Source organism: Ptiloglossa arizonensis, chromosome 4, assembly GCF_051014685.1.
Source record: "Ptiloglossa arizonensis isolate GNS036 chromosome 4, iyPtiAriz1_principal, whole genome shotgun sequence".
NCBI classification, from domain to species: Eukaryota; Metazoa; Arthropoda; class Insecta; order Hymenoptera; family Colletidae; genus Ptiloglossa; species Ptiloglossa arizonensis.
Window position 1 is genome coordinate 25,598,363 of NC_135051.1, and position 10,066 is coordinate 25,608,428.

At 42.4% G+C, this 10,066-nt stretch overlaps 1 protein-coding gene across 1 annotated transcript; it reads left to right on the top strand.

The window, feature by feature from the left end:
- The first annotated feature begins 6,983 nt into the window (after window positions 1–6,983).
- On the top strand, window positions 6,984–9,808 carry LOC143146150 (uncharacterized). Its single transcript, XM_076310162.1, has 3 exons — window positions 6,984–7,196; window positions 8,686–8,901; window positions 9,488–9,808. The coding sequence occupies exons 1-3, from the start codon at window positions 6,984–6,986 to the stop codon at window positions 9,806–9,808; spliced, it is 750 nt and encodes a 249-aa protein (XP_076166277.1).
- Window positions 9,809–10,066: the final 258 nt, after the last annotated feature.

Genomic DNA, 10,066 nt, shown 5'->3' on the forward strand with positions numbered 1-10,066 from the left:
ATTAATTTCCAAAATTGTGTTTTCCACGTACGAATTAATTCGGAAAATCGTATTCTCTGTAAAGTGATTTCCAAGAGTGTATTCCACGTGCGAATTGATTGTCGGTGATACCGTTCGCGTGCGAATTAATTTTCAAAAATGTGCACTCCGCGCTCGGATTAATTTCCAAAAAAACGTCGCTGCTCCGCGTTGTGATTACTTTTCGTAAGTATGTGTATATATATATACATTCCACGTTTGATACGATTTTTGAAAATTTATACAACGTTCAGACGCCCGAGAAATCGTTTCCTCGTGTTTTTTATCATCAAATGAGAAACTCACCCCGGATACATGTCCACGGATGCAACAATCGAAGCCGGTTTCGCGCGATGGAACGAAGCAACCTCTCCTTGTAATTTCGTTCGGATTCGCGGGACGAACGTTAAGGAAAATAAAAGGAAGCCAGGAGAAGAGAGAGGATGCTTTATACCGGGGAGGGGGGGAGGGGTGAAAAATTCAATTTATAAGGTCAGAAAAACCGGGCTTCCACGCGACACTTCGCGACGAAGTCACGAAGCTTGACGGGGCGAGGCTGAGTGTAAAAAGTGACAAAGTATATTCCTGAGAGAATGAAGCGACACGAACTTCGTCCAAGACTTGGGATGGGGGTTGGGGGAGGGATGATAACCTCGAACGCGTTAACAGACGAGAGAGAGAAGAACGAGAACGGTGGAGGAAGAATGTAGAGAAAATGGGAAGCGAATAGAGCGTGTTAAATTGTCGTACGCGCGACCGTATTTAACGTCGCGACCGAGTGTCGAGTGTTTCTTTCGGTGTATTAAAAGAAAATGAAAAAAAAGAATAACGAAAAAAATGGTAACTAAAAAATCAAGTCGTTGCTCGTTAGTCAATGTCGTATCGTTGTACATAAGTATGTATCGTCGAAGAAGTCTCATCGCGCGTGCGTCGAGGTAGATCGAGGAACGATCGAGATCGAAGAACCGACTTGACGTGAGCGCGCATGCGCCCACGCCCGCCAATGAGGATCAAGGCTCATCGATTTCTCTCGTTCGAGCGACGATGTTTTTTCACGTGGATCGTTCGTTTTCGCGAGAACCAACGATCCGCGTTGATTCGGGGTCGATTCTCGCCCGTAACGCGATTGTCGGGTTTTTTGTATTAATTTTTTTTTTTTATTTTTTTTTTTTTCTACGTGTCCTTCGAAACAACCTTTTTCTATCGAGAATATCACGACCAATCGTCGCGAGCGACAATCGCCGGACGCTCCGCGATGGAAAGAAACGAACGCGATCGCGCCTTTTTTTCACGTCCATGGAGAAAATTAGCCTAATTGTACGTTCGAGCGTCGATCCGGCGAGAGTACGTTCACTCGATGTGTATGTACACCTTCAAGACTAATTTTTGCGCGTGTGAACAAAAATTAAAAAAAAAGACGCTCAACGTATATAGTTTCTCGTCGAGAGAGAAAGAGAGAGAGAGAGAGAGAAAACGTTTAAAAGTGTCTCTCCATTTTTTTGAGAGGAGGGGAGACGTTCAACGCCGAGATTTACATTGTGTTTTTAATGTTTATTTATTTTTAGTTCTAGTTTCATCGAACGAATCTCCGATAGCAAGTTTTCTCGACGAGCCGAGCGAATGGTTTGCCGGTGACGAGCGCGAATTTTTGAACGTAAGCGCGCGAATTTTCGAACGTAAGCGCGCAAATTTTCGAACGTAAGCGCGCGAATTTTCGAACATAACCGCGCGAAACGAACTTAGTGAAACAAAAACGAATGTACATAATCAGCATGATGCGAAGTCCGTGTAAATCGACGACTATATTTTAAGTTCACTGTATAGGTGATTTCATATCAGAACTCCATATCGTCTACTAACTCGTATGTATATACTACGTAAAGTTTCGATCTGAATAAACTGTTTAACTGTCCGAAACCGATCTCTGCTTTGTATCACCTTTCCTGAAGAGCGTCCCTTCTATCTTTTTTGCAGATAACAGAAGTATAAAATTATATACCGAGTGTCTATTTTCATCTCGACACAATGGAATACTTCACGAGGAACCGAAGGTAGGAGAAATGTATTCTAAAAGAAATTGTTTTATATCGAAAGAGACATATAGTGTAAATAATATTTCTACCCTTTGCCATGACCGATGCTCAAGTATAAAAATATATACAAGATGTCTACTTTCATCTCCGTACAGTGGAATATTTCACGAGAAACCAAAAGTACAAAAAATACGTTTTTAAAAAAATTGTTCGATTCAGAAAGAGACACATGGTGTAAATAATTTTTCCACCCCCTCCATGGTCAATGTTCTCGCGTAGAAGTATGTACCAGGTGTCTATTTTATCTCCATAGAGTGGAATATTTTACAAAGGTATCAAAAATATGTTAGAAAAATTGTTCGATAATTTTTCCACCCCCTTGAAATGAAAGATTCCTAAGAACATTTTTTCGATACCACCGGTGGCTCGTGAAATATTCCACCGTGTCGAGATAAAACAGACGCTCTGTCGATCGATTCTTATACCTCGTATAAGCTGGTAAAGTAGCAAAGAAAGGAACATTCTCTTTCTCGTTTGAAATTCCAGAGATTACGAATCGACCGACTACGAGGTGATTTTCGACACATTCGAGCCCCCATTGCCGCTACCAACGACAACGATATTCGGTCGAATGGAAAGTCTCGTGTAATCCTCGCTAGGTCGAGAAAGGATTGCAAAGTTTATTCCGACTGAACAAGGAAAAAGGCGCGAAACTACATATTTTTACGACTCGCGTCCCGATAAACCTAAAATCTTGAGGTTTCATAAAACGCGGAAGAAAAATTACAGCTCTTAAAAACTAACCATTGTGTTCAACGTAGATAAAAATATACTACGTACTGAATTAAAACTACTATATATATGTGTATATAATTTGTCTCATAATTGATTAATTGTTAACAATTCCCTGCAGTGGAGAAACTGAGTAATATTCTACGAAAAAAAATTGAATCTATTAAATTCGATATATGTAAAGATATACTACATATTAAAATCAAAAAATCTGTACGAGTTACAATATGCATAATTTGTTTCATAATTTACCAATTGTCGATATTAAGAGTTGCTGATTCTCCAGGGTTAAAAGGACCCCAGTTGCAAAGGGTTATTGCTCCGAAAAAAGAATGAACAGAATCGTGGAATACGAATCGTCCATTGGCGGCGGATCGATAACGAGCGGAAAGTGTACAGCAAAAATTCATCATCGGGCCTTGATTAATGGACATTAATCGACTCTAAATACCGAAGCCGGAAACTACGGTGGTCGTTAAAGACCGAAAACTACCGGTCTTGATAACGACTGGACGATCGTAGTGCGCGTATAGCTCAACGTACGGTAATAAAACTAAGATTAACTCGTACGATAAATTCGCTAAAGAGTTTTCGAAGAAATCGAATCTTTCGTCTACGGTGTACGCCTTCGAGTGAACCGCGCGAGCCATTGTAACGAGTCCACCATCACCCAACCTTATTCTATGGTTCGTCCATGGTAGAAAAAGGGGAGAATGTGAATCGCTACAGCGGGGGAAAATTCAGTCGATATCGAACGATCTTTGGAGACCGTTAAGGTATCGTTTAGCATAATCCAAAATTTATAAAAAGCTTACAGAAAGGGATATTTCGCTTAGTAATCGAAGGAAAGAATTCGACGTCAAAAATTGAGGGCTTGCTCCAGAGGGGTTGGTTAGATCCGATAGTCTCATTTTCCAGATCCTTTGATTAGGGTAGTCGACCTGAGATTCTTTACAATAACACTTGTGAATAAATTTCTGAATATTTACTTGCATCGTTTGGAAACACATTTCGGGTACCTGCGGGGTAGAGAAACGATCGAGGGAGGATAATATCATCTACGATAAGGGCGAATGATTATTTCCTGACAATTTTGATCATTTTTTAAAATAATCTACAAGGTATCCCCTATCGAAGAAAAAAATTCCTGACCATTTTGATCATTTTTTAGAATAATATACAAGGTATTCTCTTTCGAAGAAAAAAATCTCTGGCGACTTTGATAAATTTTTTAAATTATATGAAAGGGATTCCCTTTCGAAGAAAAAAATTTCTGGCGACTTTGATAATTTTTTAAAAATAATCTACAATATATCCCTTTTCGAAAGAAAAAAGAATCGAACCGATCCATGGAGTGGTTCGTCTAGAATAAATTCTCGAAGAAAGTTCTACTTTCCACAATGACAAAGGTTATGCACCTCCTTGAATCAAAGGAGCGCGAAGATCCTTCTCGACTCTGATCGGCTAATTGGGATATCATCCTTTTCACGACGGTACGACAACTTATAATTAACCTAATTCCGTTTCGCTATAATTCATCGAAATTTCTCGTTACTGGAATAATCGTCCACACCCGAAAACGGATTCACTGGCAAACAAGTATGTTACCAAACCTATTCAATATTCCAGGCATTGCACCTGCTGCAATGAAATATCAAGAGCCTATTCCAAATTCAAATTGTTTGCACGAAACAAAATTCTCAATTCTACAATACCGTTGCAAAAAATTACCAGTAATCCCCTCTGGTACCACTTGATAATTAACAAACGAACTCCAAGAGTTTTCACGAATTTTGCAAAAAAATTCTCTGCAATTGTACAATATCGTTGCAAAAAACTCGGATACCTCTTAATAATTAACCTACTCCGAATTATTGTCACACTTTTTTACAAAAAGATGCAAAGATATCCAAATACTGCATAAGTATGAGTATTCTGAGTGTTCTGACACCCTTGCGCGTATAGCAAGTGAGCACAGGAACACTGTTCCGTGTCGATTCTCGGGTTGCTGCGATAAAAATTAATGCGCGACGTGGTGGAAAAAATCGTGGGCGTTTAAGAAAGAGGGGAGGGGGGTGTAGACTCGGTGGTCGGGTGTGCATAAACACGAAGGATGTACGAGCGTGTCGGATGGAAATTTCACGAGTTTTTCCAGTGGCGTTGATGAATAAGGAATCGAGAGGAAGCCTCGTGGCAACACGTAGCAGTGGAAAAGTGGCGCTCGGAACTCTCGTTGGAAAACTCAGTTTCATCGAGTAACCAACCACCAACACCCCCCTCCACCTACCCTCTCGAAGACTGCTGCTTCCCTTCCACGCTCGTCGTTGTAATCTCGCCTCCTTTATATCTTTCTTCTTATCAGTGGCCCGCGAAACGAGGAGGAACCGAACAAGGATTTCGCGAACGAAACTTGACTAAACGCTCGCCATACGTAACTCAGGCAAGCCTCTTCGTACACGTCCCGGCGTATCTGCGACGCCTCCTCATGGCATCCTTCTTCTTCCACCTATCCTAACCTCACCGTCGATTGAAGTCTGTTCGCCGTACGACCAGATACGTGTCTTTGCGAATCTTTTTTATTATTCTTCTTGATTTCGATGCGCGATAAACACGAACGACACAATAGTGACAACAAGAACATCTTTGAAATTATTTCGAACCCTGAGAGAGCCACCTGTCACGAGGACAACTCACGTCGAGTTTTCGATATTAAAGTAAACGTGTTTTTATGTGTTCCACAGATTGCTTACCTCTTCCTATATCCGGTGTTATCAACTTGTTGAGTTCCTTTTTCCGGAACTTGAGTTCTATGTTCGGTGATTGCGAATAATACGAATTTTATTGCACACTTTTGTTGATTTTTACATTCCTCTTTCGAAATATTCTTGTGGTGGATTCTGTAAAAGGATGTTGTAGAGTGAATGAATATAGGAAAAGGAAGGAAGAGAGAGTTTCGATCCCAGGTCTACTGGTAGAGTAAGTAAGACTACTTTATACGCCGAGATATTGGGAGATCGGGAAGGATCGTATATATACCGATCGGAGCCGATACGAGGACTTGCGAGAAACAGTCAGCGCGCTGTTCTCTAGCGGCGAGTATGTAAGGTACCACTGCATTCTTCGTCTACGTATTATTCCCTTTTAAAATGTATGTTACGCACGAGTGTGATTGGGAAAGATCATACTTTTCAAAAGTGGATTTTTACTAGTAACAATTCGAGAAACCTTTTTTCAAACCGTAGTAAATTTTATCTTCGATATTGAAATAAACGTTTGTGTTTCCATGGATTGTTTTTTTTCACCCCTATAACCTATAACTATCAACTTGTTGAGTTCATTTTTCCGGAACTCGAGTTCTATCGTTTGATGGTTACGAATAATATCAATTTTATCGAACATTGATTTTTATTCCTCTTCCAAATATTCTCTACGTATTGTTTCCGTTCAAAATGTACGTTTGTGTGTAACGTACTAACGTATTTTAAATACACACGAGTATAATTGGGAAAGATTATACTTTTCGAAAGTGGGTCCTGGTAACAATTTGAGATATTCTTTTCCGAGACGTATTATTTTTTGCTAAGCACCTCTGTCATTTTGTAAATAGTTCAGTGACAAAATGGAGCTAGTTATTAAAATTTTAAAAATTTCTTTTTTCAATTCTTCCAATTTTATCGGAAGTTCTTCGACCTGAAGTTGTCACAGAGATCGAATCGTCTCGAACAAAGAAGAACAGTTTCCGCTCGTATCGGTCAAAATTCGACACGTGGTAACAGGAGAATGATCCAAATTTAATAGCGCCCGATATCGATTGAGTTTTCACCGAAATAATCCTTCGATGGTGAACGAACCACCAAGCTCGTCGCTCGTACATCCCTCCCTCCAGTCACGAGAAATTATTGTTTCGAGGTTATACGATGCAAAGTGAACACACATAATCTGACGTTTCTGGAGAATCGCTCTTCGCTCGAAGCGACGACCGTTTCTTTCGTAAGAATTCAAACCCTGAAACCTGGAAAATTTCCGACGTTTAATTTTCCAGACGGACTTGTTGAATATCATTTTAACGTTCAACCTCTTATCTCGTCGGATAATTTCCCGTCTCGAGACACAGAGAACTCGCGAGGTTTCGCAAGAAAAATGAAGAGAGGGACCAAGTGTATCGCGCAGACCATAAATCTGTCCAATCCCGAGTCGTGCATAAGGCCGAAGAAAATCCAGAAACTGGTAGGCATGGATGCGATGCAACCCTGCCCTAGAACTACCGCAGACACTGGATCTTATTGGACCTCTAGACCAGTGACTGTCAAAATATGTTCGCGAAGGGACGTGCAAAGAACCTGTCAACCAAAGGTGAGGAGCCCAGTGAAGAAACAATCTAAAGTATCATCGCTGCAAAGTTCCTTGACAACAATCGTTACTACTGATTATAAATTAATTTTGCAAGGTCTACCTTACTAGAAACTATATTTCGTTTCCAAAATTTCAAGAAGAAAATCTCACCAACGCGCTTGAATTAAAATAATCCTCCCTCCTCGGTAAAAGTATCAGGGCCCATTAAAAAAAACAAAGTAAATCGTCTGTAACTTCGAAACCACCGAGTATCTACACCTAATATTTTGCACACACCGTCGTTAACCCGTACTCTGTCACCCTGTGAAAGCGCGTTTCGATCGGAGTGGTACGCTCGGTGCGCCCTCCCTCGTTAAAGCGTCACCGTGCACGCTTTTCGCGCGAACGTCGTTTTCCAGTTCGCGCGACGGTTACCAGGAGATTCCTCGACCGTGGCCGGGGGTATTTATTGTTAATGAGATTCTGTTGGCGGGATTACGTTGTACTCGTTAACAAGGGACGTTTGGCGTCGATCCGGGTCGTGGTGTTGCGGCATCCGGAGCTGTCTTTGCCGTGATATTGACGTGCCGCGCCGTGGGGGAACGATGGCGGGTCCAGCACCTGTACGGAATTGGTTAGTCGATAACGTAGTTGCGTTTACCTGAAATTAGCCCGACAGTCCGGTGTACACAGGTACAGCGTCGCGACGCCGATGGATCTCTAATGGAGGAGGACAGTTTGGAGTTCCCGTACTTGTTAGGGACACGTACGTACGTGCATACGTGACCCCACCCGAGTCGAGGACGTCGTCGTCGCGTTTAGCGAGTTCCAGAGTCTACTCCTTGAACAGAGAGCCGGATACTCTCGAGGGCTTCGTAAACGCGACGAATCTCGTCCCTTTGCCACTCGTTCGCGGATCTCGTTACCCCCTCATAGAACCCTACCAGGTTCAGTATTGTCTTTTAACGTTCCATGGATTCTCGAACCCTTTGCCACATTTTTTCCCCTTTCGATATCAACCGAGATGTAACTTCGATATCTACCATCTTCAGTATCGCGCAAACTTTGCGCAGTTTACCTTGCACGTTCTCCGTATCTCGAGTGTTTTGCAAATGAGGCCCATGGTGTATCTTGGTAGCCGGTGATCCAATTGAGAACGCTGATTAGCCGGGTATGACAGTTCGAAATTCGAAGCAACGAAACGTCGTCCTGTAAATTTCAAATGAAATTTGCAATTTCGTAAATTGGCCCCCACTCCCCCACCAGGTGCAAGGGATGGAGAGGGGGTTGGCTGAATCCGCAAATATATACCCCATGTTAAATATAGGATTCTGTGGGATACCGCGTTTCCCTCGTTGAATATTCCCAAATGTTGATACTAGCCGTCTCGAGTCACGGAATATAGCGCAATTTCTGGGTATCGCGTATGCAAACGTACCTACCACCCCGTTGGGCAAACGATACTTACCCCCTCTCAGACGATGGTAACCTTCGTGCATGTTTTCATCAGTTATGCGACTGTCCATCGAAGACACCTCCGACAACTGGCAGGCAGAAACTCTGCTGGATTCTGTTGTTCTTATTGAAGAGCGGAATCGCGGCCGGCCTCGTTTATTGGACGCATTCGGAGGGTCTGTGGGGATCCAGTGCCGACGTAGAGGATCTCTATTACAGGATACTGTCGGCGATCGCACCGGTTCTGCCCAACGGCTACGACGATGGCGATGTAATTACATGAAAGAGAAAAATACGTATTATTCAGAGTGTTCCAGGAGGAAATCAGAACGATTGTCTCTACCGGTATGTTTGGTAGGTTGTTTTGGAGCAAAAATATCAGGTACACTATAGGTTTCGATCCACTTGTTTTGGATTTATACCGAAAAATAAAACCATATGTAGTGTCCGCGAAAAGAAGGTTGACGAGTGTTTGTATCCCACTCTAGTTTGCATTCCCACTCTAGTTTGCGGTCCACTAGCTCCCCCACCATCGCGCGAGGGCGGTGACGAAGATCGACAGCGACCAATAACGACAATGCGTGCGATAGTGGTGTGGGCTAATGGACTATGACCTAGAGTGGAGATGTAGACATTCGTCAGCCGTCTTCTTGTGTCCGGACGCTACATAATTGGAACAGAGTTTTTTATTTTGCAGATATTGTTCATTTTCTTTTAAAGAAGGTATTAAAACGACGACCCTACTCCCGTAAACATTGATTTGTTTGTTTTTGATTCAGGATAACCTACCAAACATACTGGTACAGTTATTCGGTTTTCTTCTGTAAACAGTAACGAGACACGTTGCTTGTTGATAGATTGAGCTACCTCGCATAGGGGAGCTCAAGTACAGAATCGTCCAGAAGTACAATCGAGCTGTGTTCACGATCATGAACTGCATTTTGGTAACGTCGAACACGTTACAAAAACAGCTACAGAAGCTCCTGATCAAACAAGACCAGAAAGCTGTGACCTGCGACGACAGTGACTCCAATGACTCCAATGACTCCATTGACGCCAGTGACTCCAGTGACTCGAGTGACTCCGCTGGTGTCAGTAACTCCAATATCACCGAGGCTGTCACGGACATCGTATATGAAACTCTGACACGTCCAAACGATTCGTCGGGCAATAACTGAACCTCTCCTCACCCGAATAAAAGATCTCGAACATTTATCGTGCGTTCGCTCCCTTTTTAGGAAGAGATTGTTCAATCTGTCCTGTGATTCTGTAAATTCTGATGCACGAAGTAAAGTCCGAATTTATGAAACGGTGATCCTGGCTTCGTGGGGAATAAAAATAGCGCTCGTTACGCAAAGAGCGGTGCTCCGCGACGATAGCTGCTCCACCGATAAATTAATATCGAGAGAGCCGCGTTTGAACGACAGCGATGTTGA